A 25,382-nucleotide genomic window follows, 5' to 3' on the forward strand; every position below is an offset into this window, starting at 1 on the left:
TCATAGGAATCACAAGGCAAAGGCTATCATTCAATAAGGAGTTAAAATTCAAAGATGTATATTCATTGGACACTAACGAAGTTTTACCAGATGAATGCACACTTAGATTAAAAACAAACCAACGTTCCATGGTTACATCCTGACTGTATGAGTATATTAGGCTGATATAAAAACAAAAAAAAAGACAACATTTTCAAAACAGTGGATTCTGCCTAGGATTATGATTTTCTATCCCTCACTTACTTTTCTGCTGCCAGAAATATTCCAGAAGCACAGTCAGCTTTAAACTCTGGGTCACAGTGGTCCAGGAAGTAGAGCAGCTCTTTCATCATTCCTCGGACATTGCTGCCATTAACCAAGGCAAAGCACAGATCCATTGCACGCCTTCATGTGACAGAGACCAAAAGATTTGAATTAAAACTGAAACAAAGTACGTAATAAATATATAATCTCTATTCACAAAAGTTAAACAAGTACGACCTCAACAAGACTTTTGAAGTTCAAAGGTAGATGGTGCAGTTTGCTTCAATACCATTTCCTGCCACTAGAGGATGTTTAGGATTTTCTCTCATGCAATTTTCACAATTTTCCCTTCAAAAATCAAGACAAACAGACCAACAGCATAAAGGAATCTAATTAAATGACAGAATATGGCTTCCTTTTAATTGCACGCTATTAACTAGCAATTTCGCACAGTATATTCATTGGAATAGGAACAGTGTACACATGGCAATAATTACAAACCAACCAAGCCAGCTTTGCGGAGTCTACTTTATTCTTTGAATGATATACATCCCACGCACACATCAAGAGAAAGTGTCTCTGGAAAGCCCATGCACAGTATGACGTTACTGATGAATGGAGTTGCACACAGTCTGCTTCTCCTGTGTTAAATAAAATCCCAGTTGCCTCAGTTTTATCTTGAGCCAAAATGGTAACTAATTAACAATCTCAATGTCAAACCTCTGATGATTTGATACATTTGACTGTGAAGCATGAATGGCGCACACCATTTGAAGAATGAAATGACCCTGCACACTGTGGGCAAATAGGAAGGAAAGTCTTTTCTGACCATCCCCTTATGCTGTGCCTCTGTTCTGACTTCCTTTTTTATCTACAATTTTTTAGATCTTTGTGAGCAAACTCTACCCATAAACTTGTTAGCATGCTTTTCCAAACCATTTCATAGAATCATAGAAACCCTACAGTGCAGAAAGAGGCCATCTGGCCCATCGAGTCTGCACTGACCACAATCCCACCCTGGTCCTACCCCCATATCCCTACACATTTATCCGCTAATCCCTCTAACCTACGCATCTCAGGACACTAAGGGGCAATTTTAGCATGGCCAATCAACCTAACCCGCACATCTTTGGACTGTGGGAGGAAACTGGAGCACCCGGAGGAAACCCACGCAGACACGAGGAGAATGTGCAAACTCCACACAGTCAGTGACCCAAGCCGGGAATCGAACCCAGGTCCCTGGAGCTGTGAAGCAGCAGTGCTAACCACTGTGCTACCGTGCCGCCCTTGTGACCAACTGCACAGACTTATTTTCATTAATGTTTGGAGAGAGCAGATCAGATTACCCTACGTGATGGTGCTCCCAGATATCTGTCAAATCTGTGGCTGGATTACGAGGGGAAGGGTTTCATTGATGTGAGCGATCCCCAAAACCATTTATTTTGGAAAGGATGCTGATAACTTGCCATTTGGATTTGCTCATATGGCAGCAATCATGAGAAATAGAGCTGCACTCCTGTGATTTATGCATGAATCTGGGGGGAGGACATTAGTCTGTAAATGGGACTTCCTGAGGTGAACACGAGAAATTTTGAGCAAGTTCTGTGTTAAAATGTCTCTGGAAATTTTCCATGGGGAAGTCCTAATCCTAATCATCTATGGGTGGTGAGGAAAGGAGAAGCACTTCCCAATAGCTCCTGGTGGTTTTACTGACTGGTATGTATGACTATACAATGGAGCATGGATACCTGTGAATCCAAAATGACAGATGGATTTGTTCAGGGAACCAAATTCTTCATTTAAAACATTCTTCAATTTCTTTGGAGGAACTGTATTGGAAATGTGAGTACCCAAAAATTCATACATGAACTTTGTCCAGGAGTTGTAAGAATCAAGCCGGTGCAGTGGTAGGTAATGACCTTAAAAGCACATCTACCTTGAAAATATGCCATATCACTGTCTTCTCCACCCCTTCCTTCTACAAAGGAATCAGTGGATGGACCTTTTAGATCGCTCACATAGATGTACTACACAAATGCAAGTTGTGATTGTTTATCTTGCCTACTGTCGACAGTGGAGGATGCAGGCATCAACCCAGAATAGCCTATAATACTTCTCCGAATAATTTTGGTGGCCTGCTCAATTTCCTCCACAAAGACATGCATTTGGACTTGCACTGTATTGATCCAAACCTCTGGGTACGCAGTTTGAACATAATGCAAGAGTCATAAGCAGATCATGCAGCCCCTTGAACCTGCTTTGCTATTCAAAACAATTGTGGCTGATCTCGGACTCAATCCAACTTTTCCACTGAATCCCATATCCCTATATCCCTCAATTCCCCGAGGCTAAAAGCCTATCTATGACAGCCTTAAAAATATTAAATCAAGCATCCACAACCTTGTGGGGTAAGAATTCGAAAGATTCACAACCTGAGAGAAGAAATTTCCTCAAGTTCGAGCCCTGAATGATTGGCTCCAAAGATGTGCAGATTAGGTTGATTGGCTGTGCTCAATTGCCCCATAGTTTCAGGGGGATTAGCAGGGTAAACACTTGGGGTTACAGAGATAGGGCCTGGGTGGGATTGTTGACGGTGCAGGCTCGATGGGCCAAATGGCCTCTTTCTGCACTATAGGGATTCTATGACTTGCTATCTGGAGACTGTGCCCCTGGTTTGAGCAGGGGGAAAGCAACCTCTATGTCTACTCTGTCAAACCCCTGTTTCAATGAGATCATCTCATCCTTCTAAACTCTCAGTCCTGAAACCAACCTAGTGAAGCATTTGCTGTACTGTCTCTAATGCAAGTGCATCCTTCCTGAGATACGGAGACCAGAGCTGCATATAGTATTCCAGATGTGATCTCACCAAAGCGGTGTACAATCATAGCAAGGCTCCCGTAATTCATGTACTCCAATTCCCTTGCAATAAAGGTAAACTTGCCAATTGCATTCCTAATTGCTTGCTGTAGCTGTATGCTAACGTTGTGGTCGCTGTATTAGTACATCCGAGTCCGTCTGAACATCGACATTTACAGAATCTGGTCTTTCAAGAAATATTTTGTTCTTTTCTTTCTACCCAAGTGAATAACCTCTCTTCGCCACTTTATACTCCATCTACTACCCTGGTGCCAAATCACATAACTTGTCTACATCTCTTCGCAGCCTCCTCATAGCTTATGTTCCCATCTAACATTTGATAACAACAAATTTGGATAAATCTGTCGCTTTATTGAAGTCATGAATATAAATTGTGAATAGCTAAGCATCCAACACTGATCTTTGCAGGACTACAACTTAAATTTGTCATTTTGAAAATTCCCCATTTATCCCACTTCTTGATCTTCTTCACCAAGATCCTTTCTTTCTACTCGTCTTCTGTCATCCCTCATCATCCAGGCTATTCCTCCTCCTTTTCCATTTTGCTCTTTTGTTTTGGAATATTATTTCTCACTCTTGGTCACCTTGTAAATGTCTTTCTATTGTAATGGCAATTAGATCAAACATATTTTGCTCTAGTTCGTTTACTTTTCATAAGTGCAATCAGAAAGAGTTTTTGACATTTTTAAAACCATCATTCTTTACATGGACCTTATGCGTTGATGCACTATTACTGTTAAGCTCTGTCCTTTTCTGTTTCACTTGCTTGTCTTTACTCAAATAATTTCAAAACTTGTACAGGCTAGTGCTAGGGAAGCCTCACTGACATATCCAAATGTGAACAAAATATAATGGAGAGTCCCTATCCAAGGGTGATTGGATAAGGCTGATGAAGTTTGTTCCTTGGAGCAATCACTTGTGACTGCTGCTAATTTGACCTTCCAAAAGAAGAGTAATAATTTGAAAGTTAAAATATAATCAAAGAATTTAATGACAGTTTTAATTTCCGAGACATAGGCCGGTTAGCTGAACAACCGTAGTTGGGAAAATGCTGGAATCTATCATTAAGGAAGAAATAGCAGGACACCTGGAAAAGAATGGTTCAATCAAGCAGATGCAGCATGGATTCATGAAGGGAAAGTCATGTTTGACTAATTTACTGGAATTTTTTGAGGATATAACAAGTGCGGTTGACAGAGGGGAACCGGTGGATGTGGTGTATTTAGATTTCCAGAAGGCATTCAATAAGGTGCCTCACAAAAGGTTGCTGCATAAGATAAAGGTACATGGAGTTGGGGGTAAAGTGTTAGCGTGGATTGAGGATTGGCTATCTAACAGAAAGCAGAGAGTCGGAATAAATGGGTGCTTTTCCGGTTGGCAATCAGTGATTAGTGGCGTGCCGCAGGGATCGGTGCTGGGCCTCAACTATTTACTGCATACATAGACAATCTGGAGGAGGGGACTGAGTGTAGGGTGACAAAGTTTACGGATGACACAAAGATGAGTGGGAAAGCAAATTGCGTGGAGGACACAGAGTCTGCAGAGAGATTTGGATAGGCTAAGTGAGTGGGCAAGGATCTGGCAGATGGAGTATAACGTTGGTAAGTGTGAGGTTATCCACTTTGGAAGGAATAATAGTAAAATGGACTATTATTTAAACGGTGAAAAATTACAACATGCTACTGTGCAGAGGGACCTGGGGGTCCTTGTGCATGAATCACAAAAACTCAGTTTGCAGGTGCAGCAGGTAATCAAGAAGGCAAATGGAATGTTGGCCTTTATCGCGAGAGGGATGGAGTATAAAAGCAGGGAGGTCATGCTGCAACTGTACAGGGTACTGGTGAGGCCGCACCAAGAGTACTGTGTACAATTTTGGTCCCCTTATTTAAGAAAGGATATATTAGCTTTGGAGGGGGTACAGAGAAGGTTCACCAGGTTGATTCCGGAGATGATGGGGTTAGCTTATGAGGAGAGATTGAGAAGACTGGGCCTGTACTCATTGGAGTTTAGAAGGTTGAGGGGAGATCTTATAGAGACATATAAGATAATGAAGGGGCTAGACAGGGTAGAAGCAGCGAGGTTATTTCCACTTACAATGGAAACAAGAACTAGGGGGCATAGCCTCAAAATACGGGGGAGTCAATTTAGAACAGAGTTGAGGAGGAACTTCTCCCAGAGGGTAGTGAATCTTTGGAATTCTCTGCTCAATGAAGCAGTCGAGGCTACCTCGTTAAATGCGTTTAAGTCACAGATAGATAGATTTTTAACCATTAAGGGAATTAAGGGTTATGGGGAACGGGCGGGTAAGTGGAACTGAACCCACTATCAGATCAGCCATGATCCTATTGAATGGTGGAGCAGGCTTGAGGGGCTAGATAGCCTACTCCTGCTCCTATTTCTTATGTGTGCAACCCAGATCTAAAATGGTTAAAGTCTGCAGTTGCTGAGGATGTTATGCAAGATGACTTTTGCCTAATCTTTACTCAGCTGGTGCGGATCGACATAACACTGCCTTATATTTGGCAGAAACTAAGACATTCTGCTCAATAGGTTGCAGATTTAGCTGGTTTGGGAAGTGGCATATCACGTGTGAAGTGTGGGTGCGTTTCTAATGTTGGTGTTGAGGAATATTCTGAGGCAAGCGAGAAAGGATCATAAAGGATGGGCAATAAATGTTGGCCTAGCCAGCGACACCCATATCCTGTGGAGGAAAGACAGTGACTTTTGCTACCAAATAAACCTGTTGGGACTTTAACCTGGTGTTGTTAGACTTCTTACTGAGTAAAAACAATGCAGACAAGAGGTCAAGCAATATAGAGTAATGAGTGTTTAGTGTTGAAACTGGATGGCAGAATCAAAGGCTTCTTTTGCTAGCAGCAGTTTCAGTAAGCACACACAAAAAAATACAAGAAGCGGACAACAAAGTTGAAAGGGATATTTTGCTAATTGCATTGTTTTTTCTAAAAAATGATGCCATTTGGGATTGATAATGGTAAATATTTTGAATTACAAAAAGGTTCAATTTAAAATATGGCAAATAGAATTGCCAGAAATAATGAAACAGACTCCAGCCATAAACTATTAGAGTACTGAGATGTGGCCACTTGTAAGTGAACAGAACGAATTACAGGTATAAGTGTGCACAGCTGGAGGGGACGAGTTAGAGGTAAATTCAGCAAGTTTCACATATAATCTACTTATCTCCATTTTGTCCAGAGCTCTGTGGGTAATTACAGCATGAAATGTAGGCTCGGAGGTGTCAGGATCAATTCCAAGTCTCTAATGAGTTATCTAATCTCAGGCAAAGTGACAGAAAATACAAAAATAAATCTGTGTTCCAAGATATTGAGGAAAAAGGGAAATTAGTTTGAGTTCTGACTCCAGCACAATATTTGATTACTCCTGCTGGAAAGTATTCTGTGATGCCCTCTATGACCAAGTAGTCTGCTATGAATCAGAGTGCAGGCTCATGAGCAACAAGGCGCATGGGTAAAGTACTTAAAGGCCACCTGTATGCCAGCAGCAGGCAAGGAGAAAAACAAGACAATTCTTTCTTACTCCAGGAAGAAAACTGGTGTTGAGATAGTATATTGTCAACAGAAAAACTTCCAGCTAAAACACAAAATAGTTCCGGAAGTTTAACTCATCCTCTCACTGAAACCGAACAAGAGCATTCTATCAAGGGATTGTGTTAGCGAAGAAACTGAAATTAACCTTTTACCAATAGATCAAGTTCTGCTTTTCAAGTCACTTGACTATCACCTTTTAATGGAGACATCAAGGTCTGTAAGGCAGTCCACAATTGTACTCCGGTGTCTCTGAACCGCATTGTGATCTGTCTGCACCATTTTCAATAGTGACGTCAATGCAACGTACCTTCAGTGAAAGAACATAAAAACCTCAAGCACAAGAATAAACTGCTTTCGAAAGAAGAAGTTGTATAGTCCCACAAAGCATGCATATGATCGAAATATAGGAACAAGACTTCTGTCATACAAGACTGAGAATAGCTAAAAAAGGAACTGTCTGCTCAACAAAAAAATTCCGCGCACTGATGCTGGGAACCCAAATCATTGAGTTACAGTAAATTAAGGACCACCCTGCATTTGGATATTTTGTTAAAGGAAACCAAGCTAGATTCTGGGTGTCCCTCAGTTACGAAAAAGGATGGATATTAATTTTGTAGGAATTCTTAAACACGATAGTTGTCAAACATGGAGGAGTCAACTTTTAGTTCTATATGGGATGGTCTGTGGAGCCATTGGTTCATAGAAAGCAACATGCATAACAAGTACCCAATTGTGTTTAAATAGCAGAGAGATGTCTTCCTTACCGTACACAATTTGTAACATAGTAATAAGATGTTAGGCTCAATCTGATGTTTACATTCCATATGACCTTCCACTATTCACTTCATTTCACCCCATCAACATCTACTACTTTTCTTTTCTCCTTTGCATACTTAACTAGTTTGCACTCGCTTGAACAACTCCATGTGGTAGCATGGGGTAACTCCACATTGTCATAGCAGACATTTCTCTTGAATTCCTGATTGGATTAACCAAGCCTAACTATTGAAGGAATAAACATGGAAGAGGAAAATTTTATATAGGAAGAGACCAAATCATTGGACCCAATTGCTCTCATGCATCAATTTTTCAGGTTAGGTAGATTGCACCACACATGATCATGCCTAAATCATTCATCACTTGGGCCTTGCCTATGTCACAGCATCACAAAATGTCCTGCTCCCAGGCATCCAACATACAAATTGACTGCTGGTAGACCACAGTCATGGTCTTCAAGATTCCCTCCCCTTGAGGAGTTGTCTGCCCTGGCCAAATTGGGGCTTTTAGCAGGTGGATGTTCCTACTTACGAGGTAGTCAAAATAATAGGATTTGGAGCATTGCAGGTACAGATTCATATATTTATCAAGCTATGATAATAACTAATATTGACAATGATCAAACACACATTTAACAACAGCATGAGAGTTTTTAACCTGGAGGTTCCACATGATAATAGTAAGATCATTGGGGCTAATCAGGCCTCTGATTTCAGGTTTCTTTCCCAGCAACTAGCTTTTGTGCATTGCTTCCCCCCCGCCCCCCCCAATTAGTATTACATCATGACTCTCATGCACGGTCAAAAATTTCAGTTTTACGCATTCTGCTTGATCTGTTAATCAAATCCTTAAACTCAAGTGAGTTGCATAAATGTATAAACAGTCAAAGACTTGATAACTGTTGCACAAGTGCTAGTTTTTTTCTATTCTAGGTCATATTCCTTTCAACACCATCGCCTACCCAGGTGGCCTTTGTATACAGCTGTTTACGGTTCAATTCGACCACCATTAAACTGTCAGATCCTTCCTGTGTCTATGTGAAGTTAACACATGAGTAATCTACGAGGCGCTGTTCTCACACCTACACACTTCTCAAGGTCTTGTTACAGGTTAATCATACAGATAACGAGGTCAGTGACAATCGAAAAGATACTGGACACGATTAACCCCTAATTAACAATAGAAACTGAACAAAGGAGGATCAAACTGTATACCTACAGTTTACAACTCTGATTCCAATTTACACCACATCTTGTAAGACTGAAGTAATACTTTAAACCTACCACTAATAATTTAATTTTACATTTAATTTTTATGATTATCACAGAATCCTCTACATATTTGTTATTAGTTTAATCTTGTTAATATTTTAATACATCAAGGCATTTGCGATGATCAGCTACCAGAGTTAAAGGAAAAACATTTGATTAACTATTGCCAACGGTGTGCTAACTGTAATGTTTTGCCAACGTTGTGGTCCAGCAGCCAGCAATGTTAGATAGCACAGGATTGAGATTCCCATTACTACTTTTACCCAGGAAAAACTGGGTAAAAACTGGATAGCAGAGTTACAGTTTTCATTTAACACATTTCTAAGAAGACTTACCTAATATTTTTATCATTGTTTAATAAAAATCTACCCAAAATATTTACAGCTAGAACCTGAGAATAAAAAACACAAAAACTTTGGTTATTACAACATTTACAATGGACATATGATTCAATAAAGATATTAATCAATTGCCACCATTTGTTTCACTTAAGTGCTTGATTGGACTACGGTCTTGCCTGAAGGTGGGGACACATACAGGTTATTGCTTCACAAGTGCTAGCAGCACTTCTTTGTTCCATGCAAGGTTTGATCAGTTTGTAAACACTCGCTATAACAAAGTATAGGACTGGGACAAACATCCTCGCAGGGAAGATTTGCTAGTGCTGTTAGTGGGGCCAGGGGTTTACACTAGATTGGCAGGGGGATAGGAACCGGAGGGAAAATTGAGAGCAGGGAACATTAGCAAGAGACTCTGAAAGATAGAAGCAACACAGGTTAAGCGTACAGCATAGGAATTTAGCACATACAAGGAGTATAGCAAGTCAAGCCAATGAGCTGAGGACACAGGTAGACACATGGCAGCGTGATATCATCGCTATAATGGAAACTTAGCTTAAAGAGGTGCAAAAACGGCAACACAACTTTCCTGGATGTAGAATTTTCAGACAGGATAGAGAGTATAAAAAGGTGGCCATGTAGCATTATTGGTTAAAGAAACAATTATATCTGTGAGGAGGGTTGATATACTAAATGAAGCATCAAATGACGCCATGTGGTTAGAGCTCAGAAATTAAAAAGGGGCAGCCAGGCTGCTAAGAGTGTACTACAGACACTCTGTGAAAGGAAGTTAGAAGAGCACTATGTAGGCAAATTTCTGAGTTCATAAACAATAGGGTAGTAATCGTTGAAGACATCAAATACCCTAATATCGACTGGTATACAAATATTGTATCTTCACCAATGAGATGGATGATGTAAACATCCCAGTTAAAGAGGAGTGTGAAATATACAATAAGCATAAATGAGGGGAATACTGGAGGGACTGACATCTTTGAACCTGGATAAAAAAATCAGGGCTGGATGGATTGTATCCCAGCCTGTTGAAGGCAGACAGGGAGGTAATAGTGGATGCTCAGAGGATCATTTTCTAATCCTCACCAGATACAGGGGAGGTACCAGAGGATTAGAGTCTGCAAATGTTGTAGCAATATTTTAAAAGGGCGCGAAGAATAGGCCAGAAAATTATAGGCCAGTTTGTCCGACTTTGGTGGTGGGCAAGTTATTGGAAATAATTCTGAGAGACAAGATACTTAGAAACACAAGGATTGATCAGGGATAGCATGGTTCTGTTAGATCACTTATTCAGTGCAAATAATATTTGAAATAGTAACAAGGAGGATTGATGAGGGTAGTGAAATACATGTTGGCTACGTGGATTTTAGTAAAACATCTGACAAGATCCTACCTAGCAGACTGGTCAGAATATTGAAATACAGTAAGAGTTTTAACAACACCAGGTTAAAGTCCAACAGGTTTATTTGGTAGCAAATGCCATTAGCTTTCGGAGCGCTGCTCCATCTGACGAAGGAGCAGCGCTCTGAAAGCGAAGGGCATTTGCTACCAAATAAACCTGTTGGACTTTAACCTGGTGTTGCTAAAACTCTTACTGTGTTTACCCCAGTCCAACGCTGGCATCTCCACATCAGAATATTGAAGGGTAGGAAGGATAACCCGGGAAATTATAGGCCGGTGAGCTTGGCGTCCGTGGTAGGGAAGTTGCTGGAGAGGATTCTTAGAGATAGGACGTATGCGCATTCAGAAAGGAATAAACTCATTTACGATAGTCAGCATGGTTTTGTGAGAGGGAGGTCATGCCTCACTGACCTGGTGAAGTTTTTTTGAAGAAGTGACTAGAATGGTTGATGAGGGAAGAGCCGTGGATATCGTCTATATGGACTTTAGTAAAGCGTTTGACAAAGTCCCTCATGGTAGGTTGGTGCAAAAGGTTGGATCTCATGGGGTAAAGGGGGAGGTGGCTAGATGGGTAGAGAACTGGCTTGGTCACAGAAGACAGAGGGTGGTAGTGGAAGGGTCTTTTCCCGGCTGGATGCCTGTGACTAGTGGTGTTCCGCAGGGCTCTGTATTGCGACCTCTGCTGTTTGTGATTTATATAAACGATCTGGAAGAAGGTGTAACTGGGGTGATCAGTAAGTTTGTGGATGACACGAAAATGGCTGGACTTGCAGATAGTGAGGAACATTGTCAGAGGCTACAGAAGGATATAGATAGGCTGGAAATTTGGGCAAAGAAATGGCAGATGGAGTTCAATCCAGATAAATGCGAAGTGATGCATTTTAGAACATAAAACATAGAACATAACAGCGCAGTACAGGCCCTTCGGCCCTCGATGTTGCGCCGACCAGTGGAACCAATCTAAAGCCCCTCTAATCTACACTATTCCAATATCATCCATATGTTTATCCAATAACCATTTGAATGCTCTTAATGTTGACGAGTCCACTACTGCTGCAAGCAGGGCATTCCACGCTCTTGCTACTCTCTGAGTAAAGAACCTACCTCTAACATCTGTCCTATATCTCTCACCCCTCAATTTAAAGCTATGTCCCCTCGTGCTAGCCAACACCATCCGAGGAAAAAGGCTCTCACTATCCACCCTATCTAATCCTCTGATCATCTTGTATGCCTCTATTAAGTCACCTCATAACCTTCTTCTCTCTAACGAAAGCAACCTCAAGCCCCTCAGCCTTTCCTCATACGATTTTCCCACCATACCAGGCAACATCCTTGGTAAATTTCCTCTGCACCCTTTCCAACACTTCCACATCTTTCCTATAACACGGCGACCAGAACTGTACGCAATACTCCAAGTGCGGCCGCACCAGAGTTTTGTACAGTTGCAGCATGACCTCCTGGCTCTGAAACTCAATCCCTCTACCAATAAAAGCGAACACACCGTACGCCTTCTTAACAACCCTATCAACCTGGATGCCAACTTTCAGGGATCTATGCACATGGACACCCAGATCCCTCTGTTCATCCACACTACCAAGTATCTTACCATTAGCCCAGTACTCTGTATTCCTGTTACTCCTTCCAAAGTGAATCACCTCACACTTTTCCGCATTAAACTCCATTTGCCACCTCTCAGCCCAGCTCTGCAGCCTATCTATGTCCCTCTGTAACCTGCCACTTCCCTCCGCACTGTCTACAACTCCACCGACTTTACTGTCATCCGCAAATTTACTAATCCATCCTTCCACGCCCTCATCCAGGTCATTAATAAAAATGACAAATAGCAGTGGCCCCAAAACAAATCCCTGCGGCACACCACTAGTAACTGAACTCCAGGATGAATATTTCCCATCAACCACCACCCTTTGTTTTCTTACAGCTAGCCAATTCTTGATCCAAACCACTAAATCACCCTCAATCCCATGTGTCCATATTTTCTGCAAAAGCTTACCATGGGGAACCTTATCAAACGCTTTGCTGAAATCCATATACCCCACATCAACCGCTTTACCCTCATCCACCTCTTTGGTCACCTTCTCAAAGAACTCAATAAGGTTTGTGAGGCACGACCTACCCTTCACAAAACCGTGCTGACTATCCCTAATCAAATTATTCCTTTCTAGGTGATTATAAATCCTATCTCTTATAATCCTTTCCAATACTTTGCCCACAACAGAAGTAAGGCTCACCGGTCTATAATTACCAGGGTTGTCCCTACTCCCCTTCTTGAACAAGGGGACAACATTTGCTATCCTCCAGTCTTCTGGCACTGTTCCTGTAGACAATGATGACACAAAGATCAAAGCCAAAGGCTCTGCAATCTCCTCCCTAGCCTCCCAGAGAATCCTAGGATAAATCCCATCCGGCCCAGGAGACTTATCTATTTTTACCCTTTCCAGAATTGCTAACACCTCCTCATGAACATCAATCCCATCCAGTCCAACAGCTTGCATCTCAGTACTCCCCTCGACAACACTGTCCCTCTCGGAATACCGATGAAAAACTAACGGTAGAACTAACGTAGGGGGGAGCTATACGATAAATGGCAGAACCATAAAGGGTGTAGATACGCAGAGGGACCTGGGTGTGCAAGTCCACAGATCCTTGAAGGTGACATCACTGGTGGAGATGGTAGTGAATAAGGCATATGGCATGCTTGCCTTTATAGGACGGGGCATAGAGTATGAAAGTTGGGGTCTGATGTTGCAGTTGTATAGAACGTTGGTTCGGCCGCATTTGGAATACTGCGCCCAGTTCTGGTCGCCACACTACCAGGACGTGGAGGCTTTACAGAGAGTGCAGAGGAGGTTTACCAGGATGTTGCCTGGTATGGAAAGGCTTAGTTATGAGGAGAGATTGGGTAAACTGGGGTTGTTCTCCCTGGAAAGACGGAGGATGATAGAGGTGTATAAAATTATGAAAGGCATAGATAGGGTGAACGGTGGGAAGCTTTTTCCCAGGTCGGTGGTGATGTTCACGAGGGGTCATAGGTTCAAGGTGAGGGGGGGGTGGGGGGTAGAGGTTTAACATGGATATCAGAAGGACGTATTTTACAGAGAGGGTGGTGGGGGCCTGGAATGCGCTGCCGGGCAAGGTGGTGGAGGCGGACACACTGGGAACATTTAAGACTTATCTAGATAGCCACATGGACAGAGTGGGAATGGAGGGATACAAAAAAATGGTCTAGTTTGGACCAGGGAGCGGCGCGGGCTTGGAGGGCCGAAGGGCCTGTTCCTGTGCTGTATTGTTCTTTGAAATCCCATGGGACACAGGAAGGTGACGACTTGGATCCAAAATTGGTTCAATGACAGGAAACAAAGGGTAATCGTCCAAAGAATGTTTTTGCAAATAGAAAGTGATTTCAGCGGTGTTCCACGGGGCTTTGTTGGGGGCCTTGCTGTCTGTTGTATATGTTAATGATTTGGACTAAATATGGGAGGCATGATTTGGGAACTAAGCAGATGACAAACTGGATGTGTAGTTGATCACGAAGAGAATAGTTGTTTTCTCCAGAATGATATCAAGGGTTTGGTTGAGTGGCAAAAAAAGTGGCAAATTTAGAATTCAACTTGGAAAAGTGTGAGGTAATGCATTTGGGGAGGGCAAACAAAACAAGAGAAGTTTTTTTTTTATTCGTTTGTGGGACATGGGCATCGCTGGCTGGCCAGGATTTATTGCCCATCCCTAGTTGCCCTTGAGAGATGCTGGTGAGCCGTCTTCTTGAATCGCTGCAATCCATGTTCTGTGGGTTGATCCACAATACCGTTAGGGAGGGAATTCCAGGATTTTGACCCAGCGACTGCGAAGGAACGGCAATATATTTCCAAATCAGGATGGTGAGTGGCTTTGAAGGGAACTTGCAGGTGATGGGGTTCCCATTTATCTGTTGCCTTTGTCCTTCTAGGCCACAGCTGGAAATGTGCACACAGTTCTGGTCATCAACTTTACAGGAAGGACATAATTGCTGAGCAAAGAGGAGATTAACAAAAATGTTGCCAGGACCTGATAATTGTAGCTATGGGAAAACATTGGATAGGCTAGGATTGATTGCCTTAGAAGAGACTGCCAAGGGGTGATCTGATGGAGATGTACACAATTATAAGGGGTATAGACAGGGTAGAACGGGAAGACCCATTTTCCCTAGCTCAGGGCTCAATTTCCAGAAGGCATAGATTTAAGGTGATGGGTAAAAGGATTAGAGGGGACATGAGGAAAAACCTTTTTGCCCAGAGGGTGGTGGGCACCTGGTATTCCCTGCCTGAATTGGTGGTTGAGGCTGAAGTGCCTGGTTTTGCACCTGAAATGCTGTAACCTGCAAGGCTACAGACCAGCTGTTGAAAAGTGTGATTAAAGTAATGACTAGTTTCTTTATTTCTCTCCTTTTTGGTTGGTGAGTACATGATGAGCTGAATGGCTTCTTTCTGTGCAATAACCTTTATGATTCTATGGCTGCTGACATCCATGGAACTGCATTCCACCACTGGCAAAGGAGGGGAGTGAGTTAGGGAAAAGCCGAAATGAAGCCTATTCGGTAGCAATTATTAACCTCATGTAGGGCTCAAATAACAAATAAACAAAGAACAATACAGCACAGGAACAGGCCCTTCGGCCCTCCAAGCCCGCGCCGCTCCCTGGTCCAAACTAGACCATTCTTTTGTATCCCTCCATTCCCACTCCGTTCATATGGCTATCTAGATAAGTCTTAAACGTTCCCAGTGTGCCCGCCTCCACCACCTTGTCTGGCAGCGCATTCCAGGCCCCCACCACCCTCTGTGTAAAATATGTCCTTCTAATATCCGTGTTAACCCCCCCCCCCTCCCCCCCCCGAACCTATGACCCCTCGTGAACGTCACCACCGACTTGGGAAAAAGCTTCCCATCATTCACCCTATCTATGCCTTTCATAATTTTATACGCCTCTATTAGGTCTCACCTCATCCTCCGTCTTTCCAGTGAGAACAACCCCAGTTTACCCAATCTCTCCTCATAACTAAGCCCCTCCATACCAGGCAACATCCTGGTAAAACTTCTCTGCACTCTCTCGAAAGCCTCCACGTCCTTCTGGTAGTGTGGCGACCAGAACTGGACGCAGTATTCCAAATGCGGCCGAACCAACGTTCTATACATCTGCAACATCAGACCCCAACTTTTATACTCTATGCCCCGTCCTATAAAGGCAAGCATGCCATATGCCTTCTTCACCACCTTCTCCACCTGTGACGTCACCTTCAAGGATCTGTGGACTTGCACACCCAGGTCCCTCTGTGTATCTACACCCTTTATGGTTCTACCATTTATTGTATAGCTCCCCCCTACATTAGCTCTACCAAAATGCATCACTTCGCATTTATCTGGATTTCCAGCCTATCTATATCCTTCTGTAGCCTCTGACAATGTTCCTCACTATCTGCAAGTCCAGCCAATTTCGTGTCGTCCGCAAACTTACTGATCACCCCAGTTACACCTTCTTCCAGATCGTTTATATAAATCACAAACAGCAGAGGTCCCAATACAGAGCCCTGCGGAACACCACTAGTCACAGGCATCCAGCCGGAAAAAGACCCTTCCACTACCACCCTCTGTCTTCTGTGACCAAGCCAGTTCTCCACCCATCTAGCCACCTCCCCCTTTATCCCATGAGATCCAACCTTTTGCACCAACCGACCATGAGGGACTGAGTCAAACGCTTTACTAAAGTCCATATAGACGACAACCACGGCCCTTCCCTCGTCAACCATTCTAGTCATTTCTTCAAAAAACTCCACCAGGTTAGTGAGGCACGACCTCCCTCTCACAAAACCATGCTGACTATCATTAATGAGTTTATTCCTTTCTAAATGCACATACATCCTATCTCTAAGAATCCTCTCCAACAACTTCCCGACCACGGACGTCAAGCTCACCGGCCTATAATTACCCGGGTTATCCTTCCTATCCTTCTTAAATAACGGGACTACATTAGCTATCCTCCAATCCTCTGGGACCTCACCTGTGTCCAGTGACGAGACAAAGATTTGTGTTAGAGGCCCAGCGATTTCATCGCTCGTCTCCCTGAGCAGCCTCAGATAGATTCCATCAGTCCCTGGGGATTTGTCAGTCTTTATATTCTCTAAAAAACCTAAGACTTCCTCCCTTGTAATGGAGATTTTCTCTAATGGTTCAATAAGTTTCATTATCACCATAAATAGCATCCTTTGACCGAGAGATTCTTTTGCAAATTGCCCATTATTCTCAAATTTAAAATATTATTTTCATTAATACTTCTATATTTTTGTCTTCTTTGTTCAAAAAGCAGACCTTTGATAGTGCTTTCCTCAATATCAACTAGAGCATGATGGGGATGATTTACATCAATATCCCATCCTCTCCATTGCTTGAGAGCGATGCTCTGAAGTGCAGGATGCAAGTTTCTACCATGGTTGTCACGTTGCCTAGTTTGCCAAGTCACATCTGCCCTTATTCCTATTGCAGATATTCCCACAAGGAGTAGACACTTGGTGATATTCATACTCAGAGCATAAACTTGGCAATGTGACAACCATGGTAGAAACTTGTCCAGGTATTGCTGACAATAGTTCCAAGGTAGCTCTCTATGTTTTACTCAAGCAGGCACAGTTTACATGTATGCCCCAACAGTGAGTGACTTAAGTTTGATATCACAACTAAGTTCAATGCTACTCTCCAGCTTTGTTCAATCATTTACACTCTCCATACATACACTAAAGAAGCAGGAGTAGCAATACTGGCTAACGTCCCTCTTTCTCTTGTGCAGAAATGTCAAAGCCAAATGTATCATTCCAACTGATATACCAGCCGAGTTCAACAAACTCAACAAAGAATGGAATCAAATTTGGGATCTTAATAGTTTTATTTACAGATGACCAACAGCCATAGGAAGGGTCAGCTTTTTTTTCAAAGCTATGTACTGCTGGATCACTAAGTGATATTAGATCCCTCTAAGCCAGGAGCAGAACAACAGGATCAGGTGATTACTCCATTCAGGGTTAGAATTATTTAATTGGTTGGCCTCAGTATGTTACGAAACAAAATACCTTCAGTAACAAGTAATTCTCACTTACCCTCAATCCACTTTCAGACTTTATATCCATCACTGTTAACACAGTTTCATACAAAATAGCATTGCCTACATTTTTACTGGTTTCAGTGTTGGTTGCAACCTAAAATGAAAATACCATAATGTAACAAAATTACAACAATTTTAAAGGTCCCACTTTACAAATTAGGAAAATATGTAGGACATGGCTGACTGTTACATTTATTCAAGCTTGAATAGTTTAGTTACACGTCTCAGTACACTTGCTAAGCAAAGCTCTCCAGCAGTCAGCTACTGGTCATTTTGAATAAACTTGGCTCTTGGTTCTGCATCGCAACCTCACTGCAGTTACAACTTGTGTAGTTTGTGCCCGAAATGTCCAAATAGAGGGGGACTATAATCAGAATCTTACTGAATTCAAGGAACATTGTAAACAATTATCAGGCTATGATTTCACAGACATGCTCAGAGTTCAAACATCTTGTAAACTGCTGGAATGGTTTACAATACCATTTCAAAAAAATCTCATCCTATAATGCTCTAGTATAGAGCATTTTTCCAATTATCACAAATGTTATTCCTAGATATCTTTATTTTAATAAAATAAAGCGACACAGTTGAATACTGAAAACAAGTTTCAGTGCCTTCACTTCAAATAACCAACACACCCTCCTCCTCAGTAAATTAACACCGATTCCACCCCCCCAAAAAATCTTTAAAAATTTACAGCAATAAATAAAACAAGGGATGGCTGGGGACAAGTTATTTCCCCACCTTCTCTTTCCTCTTGAAGAGTTTGATCTCCAGTATAGTTTAATGTCCATCATTCATCTCTTGTGCCATCATTGGGAGTGCTGAAAGGCTATCTGGTCAGGGAGCATCACAACCAAGCCTGATCCTGCCAGGGGTAAACTTTCTGAAGTGGGAACTACTGATTTTCCCTTCTCTTGAGGAGAATAATTGTTACATTTCAAGTGTTACCAAGAATAAGGTCAGATAACTTGACACAGAATCGGGATAAAATCTGGGATGTTCTGGTCCATGATTGATTGATCTTGATTACATTGCAATCTGCATAGAAGATTGAGCTGAAGAACCAGTAGAAATTTGACTATTTAAGATCAGGAGACAAATTGTGAACTACGGGCATTTCAGTGTTCCAATAACTCAAGTGAATTTAAGAATCTGACAGAATATAGGAGGCATGGTTAGTAAGTTTGCAGATGACACCAAGATTGGTGGCATAGTGGACAGTGAAGTAAGTTATCTCGGATTGCAACGGGATCTTGATCAATTGGGTCAGTGGGCTGACAAATGGCAGATTGGAGTTAAATTTAGACAAATGCAAGGTGATGCATTTTGGTAGTTTGAACCAGGGCAGGACTTATTCAGTTAATGGTAGGGCTTTGGGGAGAGTTACAAAACAAAGATCGTAGAATCATAGAAACCCTACAGTGCAGAAAGAGGCCATTTGGCCCATCGAGTCTGCACCGACCACAATCCCACCCAGGCCCTACCCCCATATCCCTACATATTTTACCCGCTAATCTCTCTAATCTACGCATTTTAGGACACTAAGGGACAATTTTAGCATGGCCAATCAACCTTAACCGCACATCTTTGGACTGTGGGAGGAAACCGGAGCACCCGGAGAAAACCCACGCAGACACAAGGAGAATGTGCAAACTCCACACAGACAGCGACCCAAGCCGGGAATCGAACCCAGGTCTCTGGAGCTGTGAAGCAGCAGTGCTAACCACTGTGCTACCCGTGCCGCCCCAGATCTAGGGGTATATTTCATAGCTCCTTGAAAGTGGAGTCACAGGTGGACAGAGTGGTGAAGGCGGCATTCGGCATGCTTGGTTTCATCGGTAAGAACATTGAATACAAGAGTTGGAATGTCTTGTTGAAGTTGTACAAGACATTGGTAAAGCCACACTTGGAATACTGTGTGCAATTCTGGTCACCCTATTATAGAAAGGATATTATTAAACTAAAAAGAGTGCAGCAAAGATTTACTAGGATGCTACCGGGACTTGATGATTTGAGTTATAAGGAGAGGCTGGATAGACTGGGACTTTTTTCTCTGGAGCGTAGGAGGCTGGGGGTTGATCTTGTAGAGGTCTATAAAATAACGAGAGGCACAGATCAGCTAGATAGTCAATATCTTTTCCCAAAGGTAGGGGAGTCTAAAACTAGAGGGCATAGGTTTAAGATGAGAGGGGAGAGATACAAAAGTGTCCAGAGGGGCAATTTTTTCACACAGAGGGTGGTGACTGTCTGGAACAAGCTGCTAGAGGTAGTAGTAGAGGCAGGTACAATTTTGTCTTTTAAAAAGCATTTAGATAGTTACATGGATATGATGGGTATAGAGGGATATGGGCCAAATGCGGGTAATTGGGATTAACTTAGGGGTTTTTAAAAAAAAGGGCAGCATAGACAAGTTGGGCCGAAGGGCCTGTTTCCGTGCTGTAAACCTCTATGACTCTAACCCTGTGGTCACAGCATCAACATGAAGTGAAACCTGCAAAATGCCCGACTGAAACTCCCAAAATGATATCACAGCCTTTTGATCAGCAACCTAGAATTTTACAATCAAAATGTTATTCAATAATCTAGGTAGTTATTAGACATAAGCATGTTGAAATGACTGGAATTACAGTTGTGATGCCATTAAAAATATGATCAAATATGACTGGCAGTAGAATACAATAAGGAAATTTTATTATAGTTCGGAGATTAGAAGCGGTGTGCAACATGCTGCAGCAACAAACTCATGATGCTTCTAGTTGCATCCCAATGGGTACTTAGTAAGAACACTCCAAGTGACCCCGCCTCATTCTTTCACCCAGTTACCACTGATAGTCCAGGATTATAAGAATGAAGCTTTTGAAGAAGAGAAAGGTTTTTTGTACTCAATGTATTTTGTACCTAAAAGGTTGAACTTTGTACTTAGAATGTATCACAAACATAATCCTTCATTGTGGCTAATCTCCTCAGGTGTATACTGCCTCTGGCATTAATACAAGTTATTCATTCTTTAAACTCTTATTCTTATAACAATAGACAGTGTGAATGTTAATTGTAAGGTCTTACCTTGTCTACAGGCTTGTGTGTGGTTTGAGGAAAGAAAGCAATTACATGATGTGGAGTGCGATACGACAGGAAGACTCCCTGCTGGGAGAGCTGCAATTGCGCCAGTAACTTCAAAGGGGAAACCGCGGAAGAGCAGGAAGCCGGAGTTTACTTCGTGACCAGAAGCTGGACATTGTATTTTTGATTTGTAACTAGTCTGGAGTTTGCTTCGTGACCAGAAGCTATGAATTGTACTTTTGATTTATAACTGGTCTGGAGTTTGCTTCGTGACCAGCAGTTGTGAATTGTACTTTTGAGTCGTGACTAGAATTGGGAGCCATGCTGTATATATATCCCCACTTTTCAGTGTTCAGAGAGAACTTTGACTTCCGCTTTCAGGGGTCAGGTTCCCCCGCAAGCTTGTGAGAATAAAGCCTTACTGTATTTTGACTCAGACTAGTCTCAGGGGTATTTTTTTACCTACAACACTTTTTAATGAAAGGTCACACCTGAAGCATTAACCCATCTTCCTATTAACACAGAGGACCACGTCTGCTTTCAACCTCTTGCACGTTTGATGCATTTTTGATGACTGCTTGAAAATATTCATGTATTCTTTTTAAGATGTTATTAATCTTCACTGATTTTTTTTTAAAAACTACTTTATGGTCTGGTGAGCCCACTGATTGCAGCTGAAGTTAATAAAACGACATTCTACCTTTGGCAAATGCAGAAGCACAGGGACTGGGTAGGAAGGAGGTAGGTTGGAGTTCAGGGTATAAACTGTTAGGACAGTTTACATTGGGAGGAAACGGCTACATCCAGGGCACTGATCTCTCTACTGTTGACAGAGCTACAGCATTTCCAGGAAGTTGTTATTTCAGACTTCTTGTTTCCCTTTAAATTTCCTCTTTTATCCAGCTGCTTGCTTCATTTCATGTGCTTCATCCCCATGGCTTACTGACCTATTTTCATAACTTTTTATTCTTTGCCCTTTCTGACTCCAGCAACAGTTTTGATAGTCAGTGACTTGATTTCCACCCTGCTGTTCTTTACCCTACATCTTGGTTTTGTTCAGTTCTAGAAAGAGGTTTGCCCATTTCTGAATTCTGAAGAAGTTTCAATAGTAGAAGCTGTAACCCTATTTTTTCATTTCACGAGAAATTGGCATATTTCATACATCACGGTTTACATTTTTGACTCCTGACTGAGGCTAAAGTACGGCAGATGCTTGGGGCAGCTTGCTGGGATCCCGTGAGACCTCCTATATTTACACTCCTCCCCTGCAACCCAGTAGAGCTGCAGGCCATCAAGTGGAGGGCTTTCCCCTCCACAACAGGGACCTGACAGGTGTAGCCGTAGTTTATTCCAACAAAATTGAAATGTCTTCACAAGATGGAGATGCCCTCTGGTTGGGCCTGCAGTTAAGGAACTGTTCAGAGTCCATAACAGGACAGATGTGGAGCCCCCAATCAACAAGCCATCTGATTGCACAGGTGGGCGTGCTACCAGCAAGTACAGGTTTGACTCCTGGAACCGACCCCAGCCAACGACTAATTTTTTTAAAAAGAGAATAAAATTCCATCCACTGTTCGTGGGCTTTAGAACGGTTTTCAAAAGGTCAGACAGCTCTCAGGCTGGTTTCAATTCACATCCTCATATCACAGTGGAGGAACTCTAGGACACTATTGGTCTTGATATCACTGGAATTCAGCTCAATGATCACCACAATGGGAATAGAATTGATTTTTAAAAAACATACAGGCAATAATTTCAGTTAAAAGGATTATTGTCCGATATTAAAAGGAAGCAGCTTAAACAAAAAAAAGTTAGTCCAGAAAATTTCCTTCCCCTCATTAATTTAAAATCACTGAAGAGAGATGAGTATGGCTACACAGAATGATTAGAACACAGAATGCTCAATTGAGTAGTTGAAGCAGAGGCTAGTGCACCTTTCAAGTGAAAAGAATGGAAGCAGAGGAGCATACAGGGTTATTTAAATGCATAGTGGTCCATTTTGGCAGGTTGAATGGGATGAAGGAGTACAATATAAAGGGAAAGACTCTTAGTACAGTGGAGGATCAGAAGGACCTTGGGGTCCGGGTCCAAAGGACTCTAAAATCGGCACCGTAGGTGGTGGAGGAGGTGGTTAAGAAGGTGTATGGTGTGCTGGCCTTTATCAATCGAGCGGTTGAGTTTAGGAGTCCGGGGATAATGATGCAGCTATATAAGACCCTCGTCAGACCCCACTTGGAGTACTGTGCTCAGTTCTGGTCGCCTCATTACAGGAAGGATGTGGAAAAGATTGAAAGGGTGCAGAGGAGATTTACAAGGATGTTGCCTGGATTGAGTGGCATGCCTTATGAGGATAGGCTGAGGGAGCTCGATCTTTTCTCCTTGGAGAGACGTAGGATGAGGAGGAGACCTAATAGAGGTATACAAGATGTTGAGAGGCATAGATCGGGTGGACTCTCAGAGGCTTTTTCCCAGGGTGGAAATGGCTGCTACGAGAGGACACAGGTTTAAGGTGCTGGGGGGGGTAGGTACAGGGGAAATGTTAGGGGGAAGTTTTTCACACAGAGGGTGGTGGGCGAGTGGAATCGGCTGCCATCAGTGGTGGTGGAGGCAAACTCAATAGGGTCTTTTAAGAGACTCCTGGATGAGTACATGGGACTTAATAGGATGGATTGTTGTAGGTAGGCCTAAAAGGTAGGGGTATGTTCGACACAACTTGTGGGGCCGAAGGGCCTGTTTTGTGCTGTAGTTTTCTATGTTTCTATTGAAGAGGGCAGGACAGTGTAATTGCATCTAGAAATATGCAAGCTTATAGCACAGGAGCTCCTTTCCCCTCTCGTCTGAACCAACTCTTCACAACAGAAATCCAAAACTCCTTCTATCCCATACACTCCCCTCATCTCGGTCTTCAAATGTTTATCTACATAGCAGTGAAGTCTTTCAAAGCAATCTAATCCAATTTTGATCAATAGGAGCTTCAGTGGACAGAAAAGCATGCCATCATTCTCTCGCAGAAGCTTAAAATGTGCACAAAAAAATTTGAAATTTCTGCTCACTTCCTGCCCGGCAATAATTTTCCTCAATCTTTATTGCTAGTTTGGAAGTGGAAACAAATTGGATGTAAATAAGCTTTCGCCTCTGGCCAGAGTTCAAACCCAGTCATGCTGCTGGAAATTACAAGAGTAGCACTCAACCCAGATCCATAAGAACATAAGAAATAGGAGCAGGAGTAGGCCATCTAGCCCCTCGAGCCTGCCCCGCCATTCAATAAGATCATGGCTGATCTGAAGTGGATCACTTCCACTTACCCGCCTGATCCCTATAACCCCTAATTCCCTTACTGATCAGGAATCCATCTATCCGTGATTTAAACATATTCAATGAGGTAGCCTCCACCACTTCAGTGGGCAGAGAATTCCAGAGATTCACCACCCTCAGAGAAGAAGTTCCTCCTCAACTCTGTCCTAAACTGACCCCCCTTTATTTTGAGGCTGTGCCCTCTAGTTCCCTTTCTAAGTGGAAAGAATCTCTCCATCTCTACCCTATCCAGCCCCTTCATTATCTTATAAGTCTCTATAAGATCCCCCCTCAGCCTTCTAAATTCCAACGAATAAAAACCCAATCTGCTCAGTCTCTCCTCACAATCAACACCCCTCATCTCTGGTATCAACCTGGTGAACCTTCTCTGCACTCCCTCCAAGACCAATATATCCTTCCGCAAATAAGGGGACCAATACTGCACACAGTATTCCAGCTGCGGCCTCACCAATGCCCTGTACAGATGCAGCAAGACATCTCTGCTTTTATATTCTATCCCCCTTGCGATATAGGCCAACATCCCATTTGCCTTCTTGATCACCTGTTGCGCCTGCAGACTGAGTTTTTGCGTCTCATGCACAAGGACCCCCAAGTCCCTCTGCACAGCAGCATGTTGTAATTTCTTTCCATTTAGATAATAATCCAATTTGCTATTATTTCTTCCAAAGTGAATAACCTCGCATTTGTTAACGTTATACTCCATCTGCCAGATCCTCGCCCACTCACTCAGCCTGTCCAAATCTCTCTGCAGACCTTCTACATCCTCCACACGATTCACTTTTCTACTTATCTTTGTGTCGTCTGCAAACTTTGTTACCCTACACTCAGTCCCCTCCTCCAGATCGTCTATATAAATGGTAAATAGTTGAGGCCCCAGTACCAATCCCTGTGGCACGCCACTAGTTACCATCCGCCAACCAGAAAAGCACCCATTTATTCCGACTCTCTGCTTCCTGTCGGAAAGCCAGGTAGATGCACAAACACTTCGCAAAAACCGTTGATAATTCATTTGTTACTTTATGAATGGACAAACAGCAGCTGTTCCTGGGGCTCTGAATTACACAATGAGGGAACTCATAGGTAGAATCAGGAGCACAGTATATATATGTTTAAATCAGCAAGGCTTTGAACAATAGAAAGTAAAAACATTTAAAATATTCTGACCAGATGCGAAAAATTTTGAAATCATGAAAATCTTTATGTCTTTGTAAAATTAGGAGAGCAATTTGGGTCAAAATTGAATTTGGAGATATGGGACAAATGTAGCTGATAAGAAGCCTCTAGGTTGAGATTGCCACATATACTGAATGCTGACTCGCTCAAAGGAAAGGGACTACTTACGTGTTACACCAGGAGTTAAAGGAAGGAAT

At 42.5% G+C, this 25,382-nt stretch overlaps 1 protein-coding gene across 1 annotated transcript in view; it reads right to left on the reverse strand.

Annotated features, from left to right (window-relative positions):
• The window catches only part of LOC144508448 (AP-1 complex subunit gamma-1-like), a 108,626-nt gene that overhangs the window by 38,492 nt on the left and 44,752 nt on the right, over positions 1 to 25,382 (reverse strand). The window contains exons 8-11 of the mRNA XM_078236370.1: positions 17,630 to 17,728; positions 9,073 to 9,128; positions 6,883 to 6,996; positions 244 to 384 (exon numbers count right to left, since the gene is read on the reverse strand). Of these exons, the coding sequence (XP_078092496.1) occupies positions 244 to 384; positions 6,883 to 6,996; positions 9,073 to 9,128; positions 17,630 to 17,728 (410 nt within the window). The remainder of the gene's footprint in view (positions 1 to 243; positions 385 to 6,882; positions 6,997 to 9,072; positions 9,129 to 17,629; positions 17,729 to 25,382) is intronic.

This window comes from Mustelus asterias, chromosome 20, assembly GCF_964213995.1.
Source record: "Mustelus asterias chromosome 20, sMusAst1.hap1.1, whole genome shotgun sequence".
NCBI classification, from domain to species: Eukaryota; Metazoa; Chordata; class Chondrichthyes; order Carcharhiniformes; family Triakidae; genus Mustelus; species Mustelus asterias.